The sequence below is a fragment of the Fusarium solani genome (genome assembly GCF_023522795.1).
Source record: "Fusarium solani strain SB1 chromosome Unknown bctg00000006, whole genome shotgun sequence".
NCBI classification, from domain to species: Eukaryota; Fungi; Ascomycota; class Sordariomycetes; order Hypocreales; family Nectriaceae; genus Fusarium; species Fusarium solani.
The window spans coordinates 1,074,467-1,098,252 of record NW_027072151.1 but is presented as its reverse complement, the minus strand read 5'-3'; the positions used below and the strand labels follow the sequence as shown (position 1 = coordinate 1,098,252).

The window sequence follows — 23,786 nt, the reverse complement described above, 5'->3', positions numbered from 1 at the left end:
GGCCGCCATGTAAGACCCTGCCTGGTAAGGCTAGACGAGAGAAGCTTCTACACGAGGAGGTACAATTTGAGCATTGTGCTTGCACCATTCATTTGAGAGGATATTGTGCGCAGGTACCAATGTCTTGAAACAACTCCAATCTAAAAATTCTGGCGACGGATTCTTCAGCTGCAGAATCTGGTCCGTGGGTGGCTGTACGAACCGACTTGTTGGACCGGGGTCAACCAACAGCACGCCAAAACGCCTGAAGGATCGGGTCTAATCTCCAGATGTTTCAAGATGCTCAAGTTGCATTTAAGCTGTTTCTTCCCACCTCCGAAATTCCCTCCCATCTTCTTCATCTCTACGACTAATTCATACTCATTTCACAATGGTGTACAGTTCTCTTGTTCATGCTGCCGCTCATCTCGCGCGGCGAGTCGCCAGCTATGACGAGGAGCCATGGACTGAGGAGCAATGTGTGGGCCATCCCATCACACATGATGTTCACTATCCTAGCCAGGGGGCCACTGTTTATACGGGTGAACAGATTACTCTCTCATGGCAGAGCGATTTCAACGTGACTGGGAAGCTCACTCAGAAGTGGAGCGCCGAGATCAGAGACTTTACCAATATGAGCTTCCCTGAGGCGTGGAGATACCAAATCTTCTGTAAGTCAACAGTACTGGCCTATCCGCTGTGTTTTATCTCTGACCAAGATTTAGCCAACGTGACATTCAACTATCCATCGGACGACTGGACGCTGTGGAACCGACAATGCGAAGAGTACTGGACCTTGATTGAACGCAACTGGACAATCCCTGAGGACCTGGACTTGAAGAGCGGCAAGTTTGCCGTGATTTTCACAAACGAGACGAACCCGTCAAACACAAGTTTCGTTCTCAGTGACTTGTTCTTTATTGAAAACAACCAAACTTCGACAACGACAGCGCCTACACAAACTGTCACTGTCACCATCGCGACACCGGCGGCGACAAATGCAGGTGCAGAGACTACTGAAAGTACACCGGCACCGACTAATGATGGGGGCCTCTCCTCGGGGGTGAAAACTGGGATCAGCGTCGGTGTTGCGGCGCTGACGACTTTGTTGCTGCTTGGTCTTTAGATGTTCTGGTGGAACAAGTGCCCGGCGGGATGGAGTCTTTGTGGCTGTCCTGGTCGGCAGAACCCTCGCTGGTTAAGGGGTAATTTCTTCTAGAGCTTTTCTTTGTGCAAAAATCACTTTAGATATCCATGACAAGCTCGGAGTGGACTTGAGACTACACCATTTCATATGTTTAATACAATTCCACTGTACCCTAGACCCGCCGTCTCACCGTCTCTGTATGCCCAATGCTTAAGATTATTTTTTTACATTGTGGCAGTACGCCTTGAGTGAAGACTGAAACGCAATACCTCTTGTTCCAGGACCACTTAAGTCTACACAAAGAGAACATGGCATGTGTACAACTCGAACACTTACAACCTAGATATAACAAAGCTTCGAACAAAGGAGGCTAGTTTTCTTGAAACTGCATAAGAATGGGAGACAATTCTCGGTTCTTTTATCATCTATAGCAAACAAACAACCCAAAACTCACCATGTCTCAAGCTACTTCAACACAGAGTGGCGAAAAGGCTCTGGCCCCAGTGGCCGGCGGACCCCTTGATGGCTGGACTATCGCTAATCCACATGGCTACATTATTGCCGGCTGGTCTTGCTCCCGGGCACTTAAGAACTTTGAGATAAAGTATAGGATGCCCGACGATAAGAATCGACGGACCGAGGCCGATGATGCCAACTACCGCTGCCGCACCATCAATCCAAGCTTGGCCGACAACTGTCAGCGCTGCGGCGCTCGGTTCGACGTAGGCGTAGAGGCCTTGGATAAGGAGGGGAAGGTGATTGCAACGGTTAAGATGATCACAGAGAGGGATGACCACTACTGGCGGTACTCGGAGGATTACTCAGGCTACAAGCCTAATCTCACATGGAACCACCATTCGACTGATTGGTGCCGATATGAGAAGATGAAGCAGAGAAGATAGCGTTCAACACAGCTACTTCTGTCTCTGATTAGGTAGTACCTGATTCCTAGCAGAGATAATTACTATGGATGAATTTGTTGGATGATCTAAACATTATTCTAGAATAAATACCCTTGTAAGAGCCTTTCAGACAAGGCGTCCATACGTGTTCAGAGTACGACTCAATAAAGAGATGCACGATGGCTTTGACGGGAGACTTGTTGCCAGATCGATTAGGCGTCGATAGAGCTGACAAAATGGTCTTTGTGATTTGGCCAATAGAGATGGAATTTCCAAGGCGAGGAATGCATGAAACAAGGCATGTCGTGTCACAGGCGAGCGTTCATTTCAGCCCTCCGAAAGTTACACTTGGACATCACCAAGGGAAAAAAGACCCGTCAAGAATCATGATTTTGTGTATCCTCTGGGCGATTATATGTAGCACCTGTTCGACTTGTTCTCCCGCTCTCATTCCCTTGCTGCCCAGTTATCCGCCCAGCTCGCAACGACGACACGACAGGACAGCGTTCACAACCAGAACCAACCCAAACCATCGCCGGGCAGCGAAAAACAATGGTCGAAGTCACCAGCTTCATACAGTCGGATCACAGCCAGTGGCGTTGCAAGAAGTGCAAGCGCCGAAACCGCATGTCGGCCGCTCACTGCCGGCACTGCAAGAGGAGTCGCAGGCTTGGAACCAAGGCACTCAACGACGCCGGGGTCGTTATTGGGAAACTGAGGATTGTTAATACTGTCGGTGATGAGTTTTGGGAGTATTTTGACATCATCACGGTCGTCGTTGAGGAGTGATAGGGTGTTGGTGATGGCCTAGTCAGTGATGGTGAGATGTCACACCATGGGGCTGGATCAGATACATGAGCCTGGACAGATTGTGATGCAACACGCAGTAGACTGTGAAGAATTGAATAATGCCCCAGAAATGTTTACTCTCTCTCAACTTTCCAGCATATAAAGCTCGTAGGCCTCATAGGGATGTATCTGTTCCCTCTCCGCTGATAAGACATGCCAAACTAACCAATCTCAACAACTACATATCCAACGAGAAAAGAGTACTTCCTCTACTATACAAAATGCCTACACTCACCAAGATCGTCCGCGACGACCACACCAAGTGGCGCTGCAAGTACTGCAAGCACATCAACGAGATGGCCGTCACGCACTGCACAAGGTGCCACAGGAAGCGCGGTATTGGCGCGCATGCCATCAACCAAGAAAACAGCATGATTGGGGAGCTGCAGATTACCAACACTGTTGGCGACGAGTTTTGGGAGTATGGAGACTACATTGAGGTCATCGAGGATAAGTAAGTGAAGGAGAATCTTTGTAGCTAGATTCTCAGCTCGTGATACAAGACGTTGAGCAGCGGTGAAGACACTTGAATAAAGGTATATCCCCTATACATGTGTTCTGTGGCGCGTTTCTCTATCGGCATCCTTGGCACTCACTCCTTTCGTTCCATGTTCATCAACAAGATATTTAAAACAAGCAATAGAACGTTGCTCAGTAATGTTCATTTTACTTTCACATAAGTACAAGCAAAACAATGACATCGGTGTTGTGAACTATGCCCTCAGCTGTCTGGGCCGGTCATATCCACTGGGCTTGCCAGGTAACCGGACTATCGCCTTTTTCAGCTCGTCGCCATGACCAATGTATCACATCCGATACGCAGGGACTTCGTTCCATACTTATTAGCAAGGATCTTACCAGCTGTGGTGAGAAAACGCCCTGATTTGCTTCATGCCCTGTGCATGTGCATTGAGTCTAGCTCACCGGGTCTCCAGTGTCTGTTCTCGTGCAGATTCACCGTTGAAACCAATGCAAGTCAAGGTGGGCCCGTGATATGTATTTATGTATGGAATATGTGCACCCGTTAATAACCGAGGAAAGTTCTCTTTTTTGCTTTTGCGGGTTGGACAAGGGATATCTGAGATATGTCGCCTGAGCTCAGATCGGAAACAGGGGCTTGGTCGTCGGGAGAGAACCCGAGGGAATTTGGTGAGAGAAGACAAGGTTCTGGAGAGGGAAGAAGGGATAATGGAGTAAGTACTGATTACCAACGGCTTGATATGGCACACTAGGTCTCTTATCAATCGCCATTTAGAGGTCCGGGTCGTCGGGCATTACAAGTCATGGAACTTGGAATGAGACGCGTTGCGCGTTTTTAAGATGGACAAGCACATGGAAAAAAAACTACTGGACGCGCATTTTGTAGACGTAATGCCTTGTTGAGATCTGTGCCTTTCCAGGAGGCTGTGTTGTCTCGCTGAGGTGGATCTGAGGGTGTCGTGCAACAGTTTGCCAAAGGGAGCCGGCCACTTACCCTGGGCCATGGGGAAATAATACTCGTAGTAAGTGGAAAGGGCGTACAAGAACGTCACATGCGACAAGCATATATCACGAGGAAACTGTTAAACAGAATTCAGACCAAAGTTTTGATCATCTGGATATACTTGTGTCGCTTGCGACTATCTTAACTACTGCTATGCTGTCAAAAGCAAAAGTCCTACCTCATGATCGTGATACTACTCATAAACGTATAGGCTATGTACAAAGAATTATACCATCGGCCGTTGAGATGCCTTTAGCCAGGAAAACCTGGGCCCAGACCCTCTGCGTACGTGCTGGAGAGGTTGCTCCAGTCAATGTCCCACCACAACTGATCGGATATCAGCTCATAGAACCCGACATCTCCGAAACTAGGCTGCAGCTCCCATGGGTCCGTGATAGTGGCATCGGGATCCATCATTGGCTGGTCTGCCTGAGATGACACCTCCTTGACCATGGCCTCGACGTCTGTCAAGAGAGACTCGTGGTCCTTGGCAGAGGGGTTGCCACTTCGTGCCATGTCTTCTAGTATAGCTCGGGAGTCGGTATATAGTCGTGAATCCGCTTCGGACTTTGGCCCCCGAGGATCGATCGACGGGATGTTGGAGAGCGAGAGGATGGCCAGGGCCGAAAACGTATGGATAGAATCCCAATAACCGTACTTAGCTGCCTGCTGAGTTAGTCTGAGTTGAGAGAATGAAGGGGAAGTCTGACCAATCTTGCTGTTTGTCGAAAGATCAAGAAGAATGATACAATTGTTCCTGGCTGCTTCGAGACACTGTATCTTGATGGCTTGTATCTGGTCGCTGGCGGTTGTCATGCTTTGGGTCGGCTTGCCTAAACGTTCCTGCATGATACCGGATAGCTCTTGAAGGAAGAAAGGTCGCAATAGGACAGTAAAGCACTGGTTCCAGTGAGTATTTGCACGTAAACGTGACAGACGTTGACGAGCAAACATACCTGGTGATATCGTAGATACAGAGACGCAAGGCCTCTGGCACACGGCAAGTTGAACATGCTTTGGCAAGTATCAAATCGAAGAGCCATGTGACCTGGTAAACTTTCCTTCCAATTCTGCAAAAGATCCAGGCAAGGCTGTATAGCACTGAGGATAGAGTGATAGTCAGGGGTACGCAGCAGACCGGTCACCGTGTCCCACACCCTGCGCTTGATCTCGCAGAGTTGGATCTGAGCCGCTAGGATGGCAGGATCAAAGAACTGATCCATGTCTTCAGACATCAGACCAGCAGATGAAGGAAGGGAAACTGCTTGTGGAATCGTCCACTGCGTGGGGGTTAAGCCAAGTTCCGTGGCCACCATTCTATCCATGCAGTATGACGTCCACCAGAGTCTTCTCATGTGTTCGCTCGTAACCCGCTGATGATTGCTGGTCTGGTTTGCCGCATCTTTGGAGTGGTATGGCTGTGCCTTGTCGAGATGAAGTAGCTTTGCCAGTGTAATGCTCTGACTGGCGTAGAGAAAAGCGGTTTTCCGTCGGTTTAGGGAGTAACAGTAGAACGCCTATTTCCGGAGAGTTAGTCAATATTCTCATGCATTTCCCAGCTTCGATGTATCACGCACCATTAGATTCAAAGCTTCAATGTCCTCCAGGATTGGTTCCTCAGAGGATATCTTGAACAGGAGCACAGCTTGCTCGAATAGATCTGATCCCGGAGGTAGGAGCGTCAAGGTTCGAGAGCTGTCTGCTCCCTGAGATCCTGAACCAGACCTTGGCCGCTCCGCTTCAGGCGAATTGGAAGCTTCGCTGTATACAAACGTCTGAGCCAGAGCTAGAACGACAGAAACCCGGCAGAACCAGTTCCTGTCGCCAGACTGGCTGATAGGGTGAGAGTAGGTCAGAGACAACCGCTCTCGAAAGTCTCTGCGGAGAAACCAGTGATAGTCGCAGAAGATATCTTCGAAAATGTCGAGGAGGCGTAAAGCATAGGGTTTGGGTGGTAGTTTGACTGAAACCTCGGGTTCTGGGATGCACCATGATGAGCAAGATATCCAGACAGCAAGAGACTCGAGGTTTCATCCCACTCACGGTGAAAGTCGGATTTCAGACGCAGATAGGTGTAACCGCTCTCATTGCCAGTCCCCAGCGGTTGGCACATGTCGGACTGAACAAAAGGATGCAACGACGAGGAGAGGTCCTTGAGCTTCTGGATGAAGCGCTCGGCGCTGCAGTCTTCTCTAAGGTGACTTCTCGCAGCTCGGTTGTCACTGACAGGTGAATAGTCGGTCGTCTCATGTCGGTCGGAGGTGAAGAAGCTGGACTGGGTGTCGGCAGAGGAGGAGAACTCGGCGGCGCTGGCGCTGGACTGACGGTTAAGACTCGCCTCGCCCTCAATCTCGCGCAGGTAGCTCTCCGGGACGGCGATGAACTTTTCTTTCTTTGGGTAGATACATTCTCGGTTACGCAGGGTGCAGCGGCTGCAGGGAGTTCCTGTGGAGAGGTTTGAGCAAGGCTGGGTCAAAGTGAGCTATCATGAACATTTCAACAAACATACCGCCGCTGCACTTTAGCTTTTGGGCGTGGCATGCCGTGCAGGCCACAGCATTGCGGCCCTTGAACTTGCCCATTGCGACCCCATGTTATTGCAACCCAAGCGCTGCGAAGTACCCGGTCAACGGCTGGAAGGCATGGGTTGGTGTTGTTGCTGGAACATTTCTCTTACCAACGAGGCCTTCACCGCAAATCCTTGAGGGGAGACACGAGATTGTAAAAGACTCGAGGCGTGCGGAGACGCCGTTTGGCGAGAAAAACAGGGGTTTGTTTGGTTTGGAATAGGCTCAGAGCTAGTGACGTAGGACAAGGCCCCTTTTTTGGTAACTTCTCTCACTCTGTTATGGGATTTTATTGAGACCAAACTTGGAGTAGGTACTGTACATGGAGAAGCACCTGAAGGAAGCAATCAATGTGGAGCAGAGGCAACACTGCCACGAGTCGTGTCGGGAGAAAACAGAGCCTCCAGAAGGAGACAACAACGCTAACGCTGGAGACGGTACAAATAGCGTGGGCACGAAGATCCGTTGGAGCGGATTTGGTGCTTATTGGGTCATTCTCTGTGGATCTATCGCGAGCTCGGTCATGTGACTGATCCCTGCTTCTCGGGTTGCATTTCCTGCTTGCCATCCATTTCATTCTATACAACTAGGGGGTGTATCTATTCTCTTCTGCTACGCTTACAGACGACTCCGGCTCCACGTCCAGGGAAGCTTTCCCGCGCCAGGGGCGTTTCTCCCCTTCCAGCCCGTCAACTCGGAGAGGTCTCGGAGGGGGAACGGGTGAGGATCCTGGAAGTTGGCGGGGACCTTGCCGAAGCGCCAGCTCCAGAGGTCCGTCCACTCCTTGGCCAGCTTGCCCTCGAGCATGTCGGCCACGTACTTGCCGATGACGGGGAGGAACTTGAAGCCGTGGTTGGATCCCGCCGTGGCGATGTAGAGGTTCTTGGTTGAGGGGTAGGGGCAGATGCGGAAGTTGAGGTCTTTGGCCATGCCGTCCCTGGAGATGGTTAGTCGAGGAGGGAAGGGTTGAGTTGAGAGATGCTTACCAGCAGAGTCGGGTCGTGACGAATGGTCGATCGGCCAGTTCGGGAATCATCTCGCGTACAAACTGCCTGATCTCATCCTCCAGCTCCTTGGGGCATCCATCGTCTGGATAATCACCGACAGAGTGTAGGATAGATGCACCAGGTACATCGTGGTTCTTGTAGTTAGTCACAAGCCTAACACTGCAGAGCTTGATAAGGCCATTCTCATCGGGAGGAAAAATGATGCCTATCTCGTCAGCAGTCGACCCAGCAAAGTCAAACAACCCAAACTCACCCTGCTCGAAATCGTCAATGATGGGAATGTCCTTGTACTTCTCAACCTCATGAGGCTCAAGCTGGATGACACAGATTGCCGACGTCTGCGCCACAACGTCCGTGTTTGCGCCGTCGACCAGGGCGGGCAGGCTTGCTCCAGCTGCCACGACAATCATGTCGGCTTGATGGAGCTGGCCATTGGCTGCCACGGCACCCCTGCATATGCCGTCCCGGTCGTACAGCAACTTCTTGATGTGGCCTGCGTCCCCTGTGATGTACCTGGCGCCCTTTGCCTGGGCAGCTTGCGCCATTCGGAGGAGGGCCTGGCCTGAGGGGACCTGGTGGCAAAGATAATCAGTATGCTATTCTATGGCTCAATGAGAGATAAACTCACCCATCCAGCTTGAGGACTATACAAGTTGGTCCAGCCCGGAAACTCTCCGCTCAAGGCTGGCCACTTCTGCCTCATCTGCTCAGCCGTCAAGTACTCAACACCAGGGCGGTTAGTCCTCCGCGCCAGGTCTTTGGCGTTCTCGAGCCACCCGTTGGTAGCCTCATGGCCACCCATGACCCATCCTGTCTCCTTGTAGAGACCCTTGAAGAGGGATCTGGGGTCCTTCCAAACGCCCAGGGTCTCAAGACCCAGCTTGGCGTATAGAGGGTTGGGGTAATCCGCGCGGATGACCTTGTTCAGGTCCGTCGCGGCAGAGTCTCTGGAGGGCGGCTCGAAGCGGTCGACCACGGTGACCTGGTCAAAGCCTCTCTCGGCCAGATGGTAGGCGGTTGAGGTTCCAAAGACACCTCCGCCGATGATGAGAACTGATGGTTTGCTCATGGTTGTGAACTGAGACTTGAAGGGTATGGTGATGATGGGTGAGGATGGTGTTGCTTGATGGCTCTAGTCTATTGACTCTAGTAGTTTATTTATATTCGTCAACCGGTAACTCTTTAAGCAATGTGATCGGCTGTGACAACTCTCCAGCCGATGCAGTAATTCCTCTTCTCTCTTTCTGTTTGCCGTCTCGCTTCCTTCACCGGTCATGGTGTTTCCTCCCCGCAAACAGATTGTTGTTCCCCCAAGCAAGATAACCGCTCGGACACATGACGAGATAGCGCGTCAAGCACCCAATCACCTCGCCACCCCTGTCACCGGTTTCAAGCACGTAAAACACCGCGTGGCTAAACGTGGGCATATCCGCGGAAGAGGCGGATCTGAAAGACTCTTCGGCCCAGCTAGCGCAAGCGGCCGAAGCAAGCAAGCCCTCGAAAATCAGTCGGGCACCACCCCCCGGATGGGCTCTAGTGTCCCTCTCCTTGCTGATCAACCGGCTCAGCTTGCATTAGCGGCCGATTCCACGCTAGGGCTTGTCGTTCGGCCTGACGCGCATTAGCGGCCGGTTCCAGAAAGTTGCAGGGATGGACCCCCTTCGGTTCTCTTCAGCCAAGCCTCGCGAGAAGCCTCAGTTCCCTAGTGTAAGAGCCAAGTTGTGGTCCGCGACTCATGATAGTGTTTCTTCGCTTCGACAGACTTCGGCTAGATATCTTTAGCGGCCGACAACACCGCCATCATCATGACTGACTCCTTCGTTATCATGGTTTCCCCGCAATTTCATCCTGGCTTGTCCTGCCTGTCATCTAGGGTTCCCCGCGAAAGAGATCGTACACGCTTGACTCGACCTGGTCGTGTGCTATCTTGGATTGGTCTCTATCTGGCAAGGGAATGGCTATTTGATAGCTTGGGTTATCTTGCTGGTGTGGTGTTGAAGGTTGTATATAAGGCGGGGTTCATCAGTTTGACTTGAGGTTCGAAAGTGTTGAAGCACAGAGTTTCGTGTCAACTTGATCTTGATTCAAATTCTTCTGATACTGCAATATTTAATCATGGGTTCAGACGTAAAGACGAAGGCGCCTTCTTCAGAGGACCATGGCCTCGGCAAGGTGGTGTCGTTTGTCGAGGAGAACAGCCAGATGCCCGAGATCCTCAGAAGCCTCTCTGAAGAGGAATTCAAGACTCTCGAGAAGAAGCTCCTCCGGAAGGTTGACCTGAGGCTGCTCCCGACTATGATTCTCATCTATATCATGAACTATCTCGATAGGTATGTCTCATAAACCAGACGTTGACGTTCTCCACCAACAATGGATTTAGAAACGCGATTGGAGCAGCTCGACTTGGTGGACTGGAAGAGGACTTGAACTTGGGTCCAAACGAATTTCAGGTACGTTTCCTTTGTATTGATGTAAACTATTTCTGACTGGCTACAGACCTGTGTTTCCATTCTCTTTGTTGGTTATATCCTCATGCAAGTGCCTTCCAACATGCTTCTCAACAAGATTGGAAAACCTGCAATGTACTTGACTGGATGCATGGTTGTCTGGGTAAGAAACTCCCTAAAACTTCTATTTGCAGACTTCAATTAACACCAATTATAGGGAATCCTCTGTGCTTGCAGTGGAGCTGCTCAGAACTTTGCCGGTCTCCTCGCCACTCGATTCCTCCTCGGTTTTGTCGAAGCAGCCTTCTACCCCGGTGCCTTAGCCACTCTGAGCGCCTGGTACGTCCGAAGCGAGCTCGGTGTCCGGACCGGCATCTTTTACTGTGGATCTTTGATCTCGGGGGCCTTTTCCGGTCTGATCGCGGCTGCTATAATGGATAACCTCGATGGCGCCCATGGACTTCTCGCCTGGCGTTGGGTTTTCATCATTGAAGGCTCTGCAACTGTCGTAATCTCTGCATTTGCATTCTTCGTCCTCCCAGATTTCCCTGCGAATACAAAGTGGCTTACAGAGCAAGAACGAGCTCTTGCCATGTGGCGAATGGAGAAGGATGCTGCCGGCGAAGAGGACTGGACTGAAGGATCCAAGCAACCTCTTTTCGAGGGTTTCAAGCTTCTTATCAAAGACCCCAAGAACTGGATCCTCGTCGTGGTCGTGTACGGGGCAGCAAGCGCCATTGCCATTAACAGCTTCTTCCCCACCGTCGTCAAGAGCATGGGCAAGGATCGCAACACGACCCTGCTTCTCACGGCTCCACCATATCTGTTTGCCTGTATTGTCTGCGCTCTTGTGTCTTGGAGCGCAGACCGAACTCGAGAGAGGTACTGGCATACGGTTATTCCCATCTCTTGCGCGTTGGCGGGTTTCATCATCTCGGCCGCTGCTTCTGGTATCGGGCCTCGATATTTTGGGGCCATGATCATGCTTCCAGGCATTTACACGGGTTTCAACATGGCAATGGTTTGGACGGCCAACACTATCTTCCGTCCCGTATCCAAGCGAGCTGCGGCTGTGGCTTTCAACAACGCCATGGCCACCATCTGCAGCATTTACGGATCCTACCTCTACCCTAACAACGCCGGCCCTCGATTCATCTTGGCGTTCAGCGTTAATGGTGCCATGGCAGTTGTTGCAATTATTGCAGCTACTGTTCTCCACTTTTATCTCAAGCGTGAGAACAGAAGGCTCGAGGAGAAGGAGAGGGAGGAAGAGGCTGCTGGGCGTGGTGTTGTTGGCAGTGGGTTCCGATACCTCACTTAAGGGGTTGGCATTTGCCGATCTGATTCTGATTGTTCATTGGGCAATCCAGGATATATCAATTGGTGTGTTTGAGTGTATTGTATTACCGATCTGTCACTCAAAGCTTTAATGCCAATACGTGACCTACATAGCTACTCGCAGACAGATTCAACACGTGACAGCTTCGTATCAAAGCAGACAACAAGATGGATCCATGGACTCATTAGCGTCGCATTGACTATTTCTTCCGCTTCCCCGATTGCTAATAGGTCTCTGCATATCGCTCAGACCTCTTGCTGGTGGGTTTAATGGGTCTACAAAAACTGGGAACGACCGGAGCACCACGAGAATGTCAGCAGGGACTCCGCATGAAACCGCTGACGGTTTCAAGATGACAAGTGGTTTATCCGTGGCTGTTATGTCCAGTTCTGTCCAAGCGGGATCACACCTGTCGTCTATATGGGGTGTGTGCAACCGTCTGCGGGAATAGCAACGGCCTCAATTGCCGTAGAGCTGCAAGCCAAAGAAGGCGCAGAAGAAGGGTATGGAGGAACTAACCCTGCCCAGCCGGCTCCCACGCGAGAAGAGGTTCCTTGCTTTGTTAATTGGCCGGTTTGACTTGCATGAAGCCACCCTCCATCACCATCCCGTGTTTAATCAGCACATGGTGGCTTGCAACCTCGTCGTCATCCCTCTGTATCTCACACGTCTTGCCGCAGCGGGACAAAACTACTCATCGACACGATCTGCAGCATGTATCAACTACCGCTCTGTAAAAAAGCATGCGAGGAGAGAAAAACGTGCCGCCTATTCCCGCCCGCCTGTTGCAGCTTACGCTTGCTCCAGACCGGTGTGGAGAGCCCTCATTTCACAGGTTGCTTTTTCCCCCGTGGCACTGAGACGGCCCTAAATTGCCGCGCCACTCCAGAGAGTGTTCTTCTCCCGTGTGTTCAGTACGTGGATCAGTGGGAATTAGCGGCTCACATGCTCTCAGAGACATGCAAGAAATAATTGGTGCCTGGGTTGCAGTTGCGTGGGCAGGGATGGACGATTGAAAAGCAAGCACTGTAGAGTCGTACTATGTGGGTTTCAATATTTTGCTTGCTTGATTGTTCAGCTGTTCAGGGTCATGGGCTGTAATCAAGATTCAGTTTGATCGAGATCTGGGCAAGACAGATAAGACACTCGTCTGAGTCGCTTCCCACGCTTGACTATCAGATATCACGTTGATAGCATCTTTATTTCTCAGTGGCATCATGACCACCAAGTGGAGGACCCGAGATGCAACCATTCGGCGGATTCTGCGTGGGTTACCGATCCATTGTTCCGGGTGCATTAGCGCCGTCAACGGCCTCTCACTTCTTTGCCACGCTCGACCCTGAATCCCTGAGATGAGATGAGGGGAGTGGAGGTGAGGGTGAGGGGAGAGAGGGGGGACCCGCGGCTCCGCTAGGATCCCTCTTGTCGCCTCGTTGCCTCTTGTTCACCGCTGTGTAACAGTTCCCGGTTCGATTCCCGGTGGTTTTTCTCTCTCGTAGGTGCTCTTGTGGGGAAGAGGAGGAGACCACTCGCCCACCCCTGCTTAAAAAGGATTGCTCAGAGTTTCGGGCAACGCCGGGACGAGAAAAGAGATAAGAGGCGACAGAGGGGAGCAGAGTCAACAGCGTGTGGTTTCTTTGACAGTGAAACTCTGTGGTGCCTCCTCGTGTGTTTCCCACGCCGCGATTAGCGTTGATATCTCGCTGAGGGGATAATTGTCTCTAAGAGTCACCCCCAGCCACCTCACACGCCAGCCAGCCCACTTTTGCCAAGCGATTCTGTTGCAAGTGACCTTAACAGAGGCTCTAACTCGCTCGGCTCTCAGACCGTCGACTGAGTTATTCACGGTAGGCGCGGGTATGTATGCTGACATGGCGGCATCGAGCTCCAATGAAGCTGTTGATGCCCAAGCAGTCACTCAGTGATGCGGCTACGGCACTCACTTCAGCTTCACTTGATATGAGTAAAAGGGTCCAAATAGAGTCAGCCATCGCGGGGAAAGAGGGGCCGAAGCCCGGATTCTCGGGATCAGGAATGTGACAAGAAGCGATATGACACTTTTTGTACCACTGATGTCATCTCGCGCAGCTCTTTTACCGTGCCGTGGGGCCCTGCCCTTTTCTGCTGGAACTGCACGTCAGCAGACACACACACCCCGGATTTCCCAGACCTGGGATGGGAGGGAGATATCGGTACTGTAGCTAGACTAGAGTCCCCAAGCTAAGCCGAGGTAGGGGTCCTTTTCCAGATCGACAGAGGAACCACGTCGTCGTCTCGGCAGTGGGACGTCCATGGACCGGACAGTCGTGAACCGGCGGGCTTTTTCGCTCGCTTCCTTCTTTCTTGTCGATCCGCCACACACAGCCGGGTCGTGGCCGAGCTGAATGGCGCCATTATTCACGGAGAGTCCCAGCCGAGCGAGTGAGCGAGAGGGAGAGAGAAGAGAAAAGAGACAACTCTCAAGACATGGGGGTTTCAGCCAGCAGCACCTACCGTACCATGTGCCGTGATTCTAGCGGTTCTAGAAGCCCTCAGACAGGCCACCCCCTCTGTAATGTCGCGGTACTTGCGCTGCTTGCTTGCTTGTCTGTCTGGTCGGTGAGCAATTGCACTTTCGGATTGCCCCGTGCCCATCAATGAATGCAAACACACACAGAGAGAAGCCCTGCTCATTTTTTTTTCTGTGACCGCTCTTGGAGGGGGACCTTGTTTATTCTTAGCGGAGCTCCCGAAAAAGGCGGCGCTAACTTTTGGACCTTGGCCTTGTTGTCTCTTTTCTCTTCTCAGCTTCCCTCTCTCTTCCCCCCCTGGTCTCCACTGACTGGGCTGTGGGAAGAGTCGTATCTAAGTAATCGCCTCCCGCGGGGCATTAAACGTTTCATTCCCCTCGATCAGTGGTTTTTTTTTCTTGTTCCTTATATTATACCCACGTTTTCTTTCGCTGCATATCGGAATATCAAGTGCTGATATCCGACTGCCGAACCCCCACGACACATCAGCACATCAACGACCCCCCTTGAAATACCACCTGCTCTTCTTCACCCCGTTTCACTTTCCAGTGAGTTGTGAGATTTCTCAGCAATCAGCAAATCTAATTACCAAACAGAGCCATCTCCCATGCCCGCCCACAGAAGCCGCTTCGAGCCCGAGTACGACGCCCAGTCTGCCGAGAGCCTACTGGTCCTGGTCCAGCACCTAGACATCGCCTCCAGTACCATGGCGGCCAAGGAGCCCGCCTCCACCGAGCAAGCAAAGACCCTCGTCAACGACATTGGAGAGTACCTGATCCAGGCTGCCCAGGCCTGGGCCCAGCTTACCGACGCTCTGGTCGAGAGCCGGCAGATCCACCAGGCCGTGCTGGACGCCCATGAGCAGGCCAGGGCCCAGAACCACCTGTCGGATCTGTCGACGGTGGTGTCAATGGATGTGGATCTCTCCAAACTCAGGTATGTGACTGTCGACGATCAAGACTCGACAGCTCCCTCATGGCAGCATCCATCTGACAACATCAACAGCAAAATCCGAGACTTGACGGCCCAGTTCTCTCAAGACGTCCATCACGTTTGGCGGAATGGCTCCGGGCGCGGAGGAAGTTCGTGACAGTGAGTGGTTTATACGTTTCATCTCTTTTCCATGTCGGTTGGTTCATTGTCGAGCGATTCCATAGTAAATGATATCCTACCCATACATACGTTCAACGCTGTTGCTAGTTCCACCAAGTATATACACATTCGCTTGAAGCAGAGCCCCCCTGGCCTGTCACTCTGGTGAACCCTGCTAGGCTGATTCCGTATTGCCGCGTCGATGTGACATCTCATATAGATCCAGGTTGTCGATTACATGGTTCTCCAAGTGCCGACTGGGGTCTCTCGTTTGTGCCTGTTCAGCTCCACATAGTCACAGATAATCGACATTGTAGTATGATGCAATAGAGTCGACGCCAAGGTCACTATACTTGAGTCGTGATCGTTGATGAAGCATACTTGACTGTGTTTACGGCCGATCCATCAAAGTGATCGTCGTGGCCTTGGGCCTAGTGTCACTTCCAGATCTCAATGGTCGCGTCACGTCCAGCATAGTTGTCCAGGAGTACCGTTTACACTTCCAGCCCTATCCACATCATTCATACAAGTTTTCCAGCCACCGCCATAACCCGGGCGGAACAAGATCACTTCCTTTAGAGCATCTGTTCGCTTCCGCAGCCCAAACCCTGTTCATAATATTACCGAACGCCACACGGTGCCCATGTCGTCAGGTCCAACGCCTAGCTCCGCGATCCTCGACATCGTGGTCGTAGAGTTGAAGGTCGTTGTGAGAGTGTGTCCCATGAACAGGGGAGATGTCGATAATGTCTATCAGGCCAAGTTAGATCTATCGCCCAATAGATACGATGGAATGTTCAGAACACTTACCTTCAAAAATTTGCACCGTTGCAAGTTGTTCATTCTGTCAAGTTCAGTAACAAACTCCGGAGTCCTTGACACCGTGGTCAGAGACTTGAAGGTATCGCCGAGAGGTTGTATCCCGTAAACAGGAAAGATGTTGACAATGTCTGTTTGAATAGGTTAGATCTGCCACCTGATGGAAAGGACAACATCTTCAGAACGCTTTCCTTTAAGAAGTTGCATTCTTCAGGTACTCAGCCATCCGAGCCACTCGAATGTTGCAGATCTCCTCGTTGACCATGTTGTCAGACTCGTCTGGCTCTCCGAAGATGAGCAAGGCAACATCCAGCTTCTTCAGCCAGGTATCCTGCTTCAAGGCATGGTTGGCAATTCTGACGTTGCGCTCCGACTTCAAGCAGTTCGCCAGACCATGAATGTTGGGGCTGAGGTTGCGAACCACGACGGCAGCGACTTTCTCGTGCTCGGCGATGGCCATGTGCAGGATGTTGTAGACGAACTGGCTCGTGATGGGGAGAGTCTTGTTTTCGGCTGTTTTCTTCAAGACGGGGTCGCAGATGAGAGGACGCTCAGAAGTGTCGATTTTGCCATTGCGAAGGGCACCGAAGGCAAGGTAGTCAAGTGCCTTCATGAAGGTTCGACGCATGTCGCTCAGCTGCGAAGCGGCAGGGTCAAGCATGCAACACTCGCAGCGGCACTCGAACCACAGCTGGTCGTAGCGCTCCAGTCTGGTCTTGCTGACGAGCCCGGGTTGGTAGCAAAAGGTGATCTCCTCGCCAACCTCAATATCCATGAGGGCTGTTCTTTTCAGGAAAGCATCGTTCTCGAGGTCAGTGTGCGGAACAGCCGAGTTGGGCTGGCACGAGTGATTGAACCGCGACTGGACGAGGTAGAAACCAAGGCCTTTGTTGTCGACGTTGAACGAGTTCTGAATAAGCCAAGCCATGAACGAGGTGAAGAAACGGCCGCCGTTGTCACGGGCCATTCCAGCCATTTCCTTCTGGAGAGGCGTTAGATGGAAGAATATCTCCCTGAGAGCGTCCTCATTGAGGTCCTCGAACTTGTTGATCACCAACAAGGGCAGTTCGACCATGATCACTTCTCCCTTCTTGATGGGCCTCGCGGCATAGGCTCCCCAGCCCTTGCCATCCGTCGCCTCCTTCAGCACGAAGGGGGCACCCGGGGGCAGAGGGATAAGAGGGTATGCTAGAAAGGTATTAGAATCAAAGACGGCGAAGAAGAAGAGATACTCACGGTGGTCGGGATCTGTCGACATGGTTGTTTCAATCTCAGCGGACGAGGTCGAGTATTTTTTGGAGGATGTGAGAAAAATCAAGTCGGACCAGGTAAACACGAAGAAGAGGGGAAGGAAGAGAAGCATTGACAGGACGATGTTATTGATTTTCTCTGACAGTGCTGGCAGTGCCAGAGAAGTGCCAGGAGCAGCTAGAGGCTGGCGGGCGTGTTGTATCAGTCCAGTAGATGGCCTCTCCCCCTGGGATTTTGGGAACAGTAAATCAAATATTTGAAATTATTTAATATAAAATACAGAATGAGACATCACACAAATTACACGATTCCATAAATCCAATCTTTTATCATTGATGTTGAAGGTGGTGTGGTTGAGTGTCCAAATTAGCTATCCTGTCGTGCGTCACACTCTACTGAGCCACGCCCTACTCCAGCCGCACCGACGTCTCCTCCGCCATGCTCTCAATCTTTTTGATATCCTTGACCTTGCTTCGTATCAAGCCCTCTCCGCTCTCGTACCGGCAGGCCAAAACTGCAAGTGCTGACGACTTCCACAGGGGCACCTTGCGACTCTTCCGATTACTCGCTATTGTGAGGAGGGCAAACAGCAACGCCGCGAGCTCGATAGCGGCAGGCCCGATAAACCACAGCCATCGAATCGTTACGTAAGTCACAACTTCTACCCTCTGTCCTGTCGCCGTCTGACTGTTCGGCCCTGACCTCAGGTAATCCGTCATGCTGGTGGCCATCTTGTCCATCAGCCTCGTCACATTCGCCGTGCCACCGAGTGCCGGGCTCACAGCGATGTTCTCGTTTCCACGACTACCTTCTACCCACTCCGTCACGATCGTACTCGACTCGAAAAAGTTTTGCAGCGCCCTGGGGTCGGGCTTGGATATCTCGAGTCTTGGGATACCGTCTGCCTTGGACTCGTTGATTGCAAACACGGAAGAGTTGTCAAGCTTCCAGGGATTTTTGCCAAGATTGATCTCTTCCGTTTTATCGAAGTTGAAGGTGGTGCCGTTCGATTTCGCCCCGGAGTATTCATATGCGGCCAGGGATAGAGAACACTCGGTGACGTTGGCGTTGAAGGTCGCAAAGTTGTGGTCAGAGGTGGCTCTATAGACGACAAGCCTAGCAAACTCAGAATTGTTTCCAGGACCGGTGTCAAATTCATCCTTGACTACAGCTGTGGCGTTCAAGTAGAAGGTAGTTGCATAGTCGGTGTGAAAGTTGTGAGTCGTAATACCTAGCCCTCCGGGAGTCGTCATGCTGCAGTTGAACTGGCTCTGCCGGGATCCATTGCAGCTTTCCGTATCCAGCGTTTCTTGGGTTACATTCTTGCATTGGCTCTTGAAGCCAAGTGACACGACCGATTGGTTCCAGGCGCAGGATCCGGAGCAGCTGAAGCGGGCAAAGGTCGAGATATCGTAGAGTCCCTGAAGGATGGCGGCCTGCATCTTGGGGTCCTGCGGTATTGCTTCTGTTGGCACTAGGTCAGAGGTGTTGCTTCGCGTAGGTATCTCGGGTTATACGTACCATCTCCAGCATTCGCCAACTCCTTGGCCAGATTTCGATAATATTCATGGGTATATCCAAACGTCGCGTTGCTATCTGGCGTAGCAACTGGTCGATCCCCTATCTCCACAACCTGCTGTGTCAAGGCGGCGAGGCTCAATCGCAGGATGGTGATCAAGGCACCGAGTGTCGCCAAGTTCCACCCAACGGTGAAAAGGAACTTGGTCGAGCCAGATACTCCTCGACTAGCCTCGTCGAAGCTCTGAAAGTTGGACATTGTCCTTGGTCTCTTCTTGAAGTATAGCCACTTCAACTGGCTGATTGACCGGCTCACGCTGTGCATCATGGTTGCACCGAGGGCAGTTGTGAGGATAGAAATGGTGGCGTTGAGCGAGATGTAAAAGCCCCAGTGCGAGAGTGGTTGATCATCCATGTATACGAAGATGGCTGCAATCCCACCAAGGCAAAGCAGGCTGAGTAGGGACGTTGCCATCTCTGGACCCCATTCATGCCTGGAAAGGAAAGAGTATCGCTTGTACTCGCCGGGGTTCGAACCAGGGATTTCCATCTCGTGGACATGTGGCCGCTCCGACATTAGTGGCTTATACTGATCTCCTGTCATTGCGACGGCGTGGTTCGGGAGACGGGTTCGACTGGAAACGAGCAAGAGTGAGGATGGAATCGAAGTGAAAGAAGGAGATGAATTAGACAGCCCTATGAGTCTATATGTCTACCCTCGGACTACTGCCTGCCGGAGCTGAACATGCACATAAGATCCTTTTTCCGCCACGGCTTAAAAATACGCCTAATTTGACGCAGGACATGACAGCCTGCGTTTGAAAACCTGAGGGGCTGCAGGCTCGGACTTGATGTTCGGCAGCCTGGTTCTAAAAAACGCCAATCACACGACACAGAAAACGACTTTTGGCTCCTTGGCAAGGCACAACGGTAATGAGATCGCCCTTTAATAAGCGCCCGCGGCTAGATTGTGCAGAAGGTGCGGCAACGTGACAAGGCGACGAAATACTTCATTGGTGTTGGAAGGCCTGTTTGTTTACCCTGGTCTTGTGTCTTATTCGTCGCCTCGGATTGTGCTTACTTGGCTCTGCAACCAAGTCCGAAAGAAGATCCGAGCAAACCAACCCGCGGGTGAGGCTCAACAGGCGCACACGACCATATCAGCAAGACCTAAACTCTAATTTATTTGACAAGGGAGTATCAGGGAAATTCATTTTCAAAGTCGAGCAACGTGGAACCAATCAGACTAGCCTGTCATGGATTTCAAAGGCGGTTGCTGTGGAGTGAACCAAGGCTCTTCAGAGAACAAACATCAGAAAGATCCTCGCGCCTAAGGCACAAATAACCTTGTGCCAGGGTATGATTTTCCGTCGAGAGAGGATCAGAAAATGACGTAGAGTTTTCCCAGAGCGTAATCATTCTCCTGCCACGTTGAAAAATCCACACATTTCCATCAAGCAAATCTTGCAATGCATGTTTAAATTGGTGGACTTTGAGCAGTGTTCAGTCCCACGATAAATACTATTGAACATAGATAATTCTCTCAACCTATGAGACACATACAGGCTGACTAGCAAGAAAAGCTCAAGCAACCAACGAGGGTTTGGAACGATTCTGGTCCGGCAACATCCCACGAAAAGGGTGGGGGTGGGGACCTACCAAAGAAACAAGACGAAGCCACCGAATATGAGCTCTCTCATTCCTGTATGGTGGCATTTGTGGCTTGAACCGGTGAATAGGGTGAGGGCGGGTGCTGAAGGAATGGATGGTGTGGCTAAGAGAGTCGTCTGAATCCACTCGGCTCGAGGCTCTCCGTTTGCAAGGTCTAGCTCTGTTCACGACGTGTCTCAAGGGAACAAGCCTACTCCCGAGGCAATAATTCGAGTTCTCGGAAAAGATTCACGAGGCCCGTGTGTTGGTTCGAGAGGCAGGACAGCTGAAGAGGCGGCAGCATCCGACTTATCCATGACCCCTGCCTCGCGGGCACCAGTCGCGTCGTTTGACACTTATCGATCAGCTAATCAAAGATCTAATCAATCAATGAACGTCTCTCATCATCATGGATGCCCGGCTATGTCGCGGCTGGCCTGGCCCACATGAACCGACGGGCTGATGCGTTCGAGCCCGCTAGTGATGCGAACAGGAGACACCGATGTGAAAACGGTGAGAAGACGTCCTCAATCGAATAAGTACTGGTAGTGTTCGGGAGCGAAGCCATATGCACTCGTATTGTTATAGCCAGTCGCCAAGACCTTAACGTCGTAGAAAGCCGTCTTGGAAGATCGGAACTCGGGCAGACCCCTGAGAGTGGAAGGACTGGGACCCGCCTCCCGTGGCGAGCCGGCGCGAAGTGGACCAGCTTCGATTCCGCAGCCGCATTGAATTGAATGTGGGAGGTCACCGAGCTGATATTTCTTGTACATAATACACCCCCACGGACAGGCCTGTGGTGGAATACGTAACTCGAGACAAGTATAAATATTACGTGCAAGTGCTGGCTGAGCAGCAAGATCATTACAGGCGTCTGTCACCTCCTTCATCAGGCTGTCCCCGACTGTGAGTGCACACATCATGACTATAGCTACCATCACTAACAATCCCAAGAAACTGGCTATGGCTATTGTGGCCCTCTCGTCCGTGGCCTCAGCCGTGCCTACCACGGAGAACCCCGAGACCAACAACCTCCAAATCCGCGACGATTGCTACGGCTATGCCAACTCTACCGAGTGTTTCAAGGTCAGATACAAGGAAATCTGCAGCAAGGTGATTAACATGCACAAGCTGGGTTGCAGGGTGCAGCGCACCATGGAATGCAACGAGGCATGTGCGGAGGATGAATGAGGGAGTGAAGATCAAATAAAAAGACTTGTCACATCTGAATAAATTTCATCATCAAGGTTAGACAGAACCTCATGCACTCTTCTATGGTGAAAGCGTTGCCAACAGTATTGCCTCAGTTGCCAAGCCGATCATAGTGGATGGGAGCATGTGTGGAGCACGGGATTGTCTGGTCTGAGCGCAGGTGCCTGGTGCTGCTTGCTTCTGTCAACCTTGCCAAGAGTTTTCTGAGTGATTTTGACGTCTTCAAACTCTCAACCAAGCTGGCTGGGCTTCGCCTTTTTATCCATCTCCTCCCGTCTACGCTGTGGCCATTCAACTCACCGCAATTTTCAGAGCTCTGCCTCCCAAGTTGAAGGTGATATCCCAAGCAACCATGACCGAGAAAGATGGACAAAATGACAGGCAGTTCAATGAGAAGGATTGCGTGTCAAACTTCGACGGTCCAGACACTATATCGTTGAAATATGTCATATCAGATGCTGAAGAAAAGGGACTGATCAGCCCAGCTTCTGCTTCCACCCAGCAGAGATGGCCTTGGATATCATCTCGAAACTCCCTGGGGCAGTCCCAAATCAAAGAGGTCCTAAGCCAGAAGGTAGTCAGCCTCTGTGAAAAGGACTCGACTCCAGATTCAAAATTCGGCGTGTGGCAAGATATTTTTGAACAGGTTCGTCAGGAGAGGTCATCGGCTGCGGACCTGCTGTGCATAATGAGCTTCCTCAACCCTGAAAGCATTCCTAAGTTCATCCTCGAAGCCTACCAGCGCCACCGTGGAGGTAGCAAGGTCAACCTCGACCGGGATATTGAGTTCCTAACTGGATGCTCGCTTATTATCGCTGCGAAAGAGGATGGTGCGGTCGAGATACATCCTACGGTACATTCCTCTGCGCGAATGTGGATCTCGTCAGTAACAACAGTTCCCCAGTGGAAGATCTGGCCAAGACAGCCACAAAAGGACGAAGAAGCCTGGAAACGGACGCTTCTCCATGTCCTTGCTTTGGAATACCCAGATCCACATGAGCCTAGCAGCCAGAGGGTCTGTCAAAGACTAGACCCTCATATCGACTCCATCATAGAGAACGAACCACGCGACAGAGGTTGCTTTCAGAAATGGGGTCGATTACTCCACGATTCGGCCCTCTATCGGTGCAAGGCTGGCAGAAACCAAGAGGCGGAGCAACTTCTTCAACGGCTATTGGAAGCCAACAGCAGGATCCTAGGCCCAGAGGACCCAAGCACGCTTTCGGGTATGCAATGCCTTGGAACAGTTCTGTCAAGAGGAGAAAAATACAAAGAAGCGGAAGAGGTGCAAAGATGTTGTCTGGAAGTGCGTCAAAGGCTTTCTGGTCCGGAGCATCCAACCACGCTTTTCACCATGAACAGTCTTGCGCTGACCCTGACAACGCAAGGTCGTTTTGAAGAAGCTGATGACCTTTGTCGGATAGTTCTGGAGGCGAAAAAGGAGGTGTCGGGTCTTGAGAACTTGTGGACGCTTGCAGGTTTGACGAGCGCCGTAGGACAGCTTCCAGGACATCGGCGTGTGGAGGAAGTAGAGAGACTGCAGTGGTTAGTTATGAAAAGGACTCGGAAGAGGGTTTGGAGTGTGAACTCAAACATCCAGGACGACAGTAGAAAATGAATATTTTGGATTTGAGGCAGAAATAAGAGCCAAAAAGATGTATATTGTGGTGAGAAGGAAAGCAGCTGGCTGGCAGACCTCAACAGAGGGTGTTAAGATCACGTGCGTGGTGTCACGTGTACCCCTTCACGCATCACCCTTCCCCTTCCACGATGACCCAGACAACATCAGCCCTCCCTCCCAAAGCTGTGAATTAGCTCTGTGAAACTTAAGAGCTTAATTTGGATCTATATGTATCCCTGGGAAAGTTTGCGCTTTTTGCATATGCACCAAACCTTAAGCACTCTGGCAAGACCAACTGTCGCCGCCACTTGTTGAGATTTCAAGCTTTTTTATTTCAATAACAAACTATAAATACTACACTCGAGCTGTTCCTTCCACATCTTTACTTGTCCC

The 23,786-nt window shown here is 51.3% G+C and overlaps 9 protein-coding genes across 9 annotated transcripts; 6 read left to right on the top strand and 3 right to left on the bottom strand.

Moving 5' to 3' along the window:
* Positions 1 to 370: 370 nt before the first annotated feature.
* On the top strand, positions 371 to 1,105 carry MRS44_010057 (uncharacterized protein; the record flags this gene model as incomplete). Its single annotated transcript, XM_046279524.2, has 2 exons — positions 371 to 650; positions 705 to 1,105. 2 exons carry the CDS (start codon positions 371 to 373, stop codon positions 1,103 to 1,105), a joined length of 681 nt encoding a protein of 226 aa, XP_046131496.2.
* A 476-nt stretch (positions 1,106 to 1,581) lies between these two features.
* MRS44_010056 (uncharacterized protein) lies at positions 1,582 to 2,028 on the top strand (the record flags this gene model as incomplete). Its single annotated transcript, XM_046273917.2, has 1 exon — positions 1,582 to 2,028. One exon carries the CDS (start codon positions 1,582 to 1,584, stop codon positions 2,026 to 2,028), a length of 447 nt encoding a protein of 148 aa, XP_046131497.2.
* A 1,070-nt stretch (positions 2,029 to 3,098) lies between these two features.
* MRS44_010055 (uncharacterized protein) lies at positions 3,099 to 3,335 on the top strand (the record flags this gene model as incomplete). Its single annotated transcript, XM_046281292.2, has 1 exon — positions 3,099 to 3,335. One exon carries the CDS (start codon positions 3,099 to 3,101, stop codon positions 3,333 to 3,335), a length of 237 nt encoding a protein of 78 aa, XP_046131499.2.
* Positions 3,336 to 4,612: 1,277 nt separating this feature from the next.
* MRS44_010054 (uncharacterized protein) lies at positions 4,613 to 6,942 on the bottom strand (the record flags this gene model as incomplete). Its single annotated transcript, XM_065619980.1, has 5 exons — positions 4,613 to 5,260; positions 5,317 to 5,877; positions 5,938 to 6,338; positions 6,404 to 6,805; positions 6,870 to 6,942. The coding sequence occupies 5 exons, from the start codon at positions 6,940 to 6,942 to the stop codon at positions 4,613 to 4,615; spliced, it is 2,085 nt and encodes a 694-aa protein (XP_065476169.1).
* Positions 6,943 to 7,545: 603 nt separating this feature from the next.
* On the bottom strand, positions 7,546 to 9,003 carry MRS44_010053 (uncharacterized protein; the record flags this gene model as incomplete). Its single annotated transcript, XM_065619979.1, has 3 exons — positions 7,546 to 7,864; positions 7,914 to 8,506; positions 8,563 to 9,003. 3 exons carry the CDS (start codon positions 9,001 to 9,003, stop codon positions 7,546 to 7,548), a joined length of 1,353 nt encoding a protein of 450 aa, XP_065476168.1.
* Positions 9,004 to 10,049: 1,046 nt separating this feature from the next.
* MRS44_010052 (uncharacterized protein) lies at positions 10,050 to 11,702 on the top strand (the record flags this gene model as incomplete). The annotated part of the gene is made up of 4 exons (XM_046271006.2): positions 10,050 to 10,264; positions 10,315 to 10,384; positions 10,431 to 10,544; positions 10,599 to 11,702. The coding sequence occupies 4 exons, from the start codon at positions 10,050 to 10,052 to the stop codon at positions 11,700 to 11,702; spliced, it is 1,503 nt and encodes a 500-aa protein (XP_046131502.2).
* Positions 11,703 to 14,837: 3,135 nt separating this feature from the next.
* On the top strand, positions 14,838 to 15,320 carry MRS44_010051 (uncharacterized protein; the record flags this gene model as incomplete). The annotated part of the gene is made up of 1 exon (XM_065619978.1): positions 14,838 to 15,320. The coding sequence occupies one exon, from the start codon at positions 14,838 to 14,840 to the stop codon at positions 15,318 to 15,320; it is 483 nt and encodes a 160-aa protein (XP_065476167.1).
* Positions 15,321 to 16,334: 1,014 nt separating this feature from the next.
* Positions 16,335 to 19,514, bottom strand: MRS44_010050 (uncharacterized protein; the record flags this gene model as incomplete). Its single annotated transcript, XM_046278613.2, has 3 exons — positions 16,335 to 17,576; positions 17,815 to 18,857; positions 18,914 to 19,514. 3 exons carry the CDS (start codon positions 19,512 to 19,514, stop codon positions 16,335 to 16,337), a joined length of 2,886 nt encoding a protein of 961 aa, XP_046131507.2.
* Positions 19,515 to 21,481: 1,967 nt separating this feature from the next.
* Positions 21,482 to 23,595, top strand: MRS44_010049 (uncharacterized protein; the record flags this gene model as incomplete). The annotated part of the gene is made up of 3 exons (XM_065619977.1): positions 21,482 to 21,734; positions 22,012 to 23,317; positions 23,373 to 23,595. The coding sequence occupies 3 exons, from the start codon at positions 21,482 to 21,484 to the stop codon at positions 23,593 to 23,595; spliced, it is 1,782 nt and encodes a 593-aa protein (XP_065476166.1).
* Positions 23,596 to 23,786: the final 191 nt, after the last annotated feature.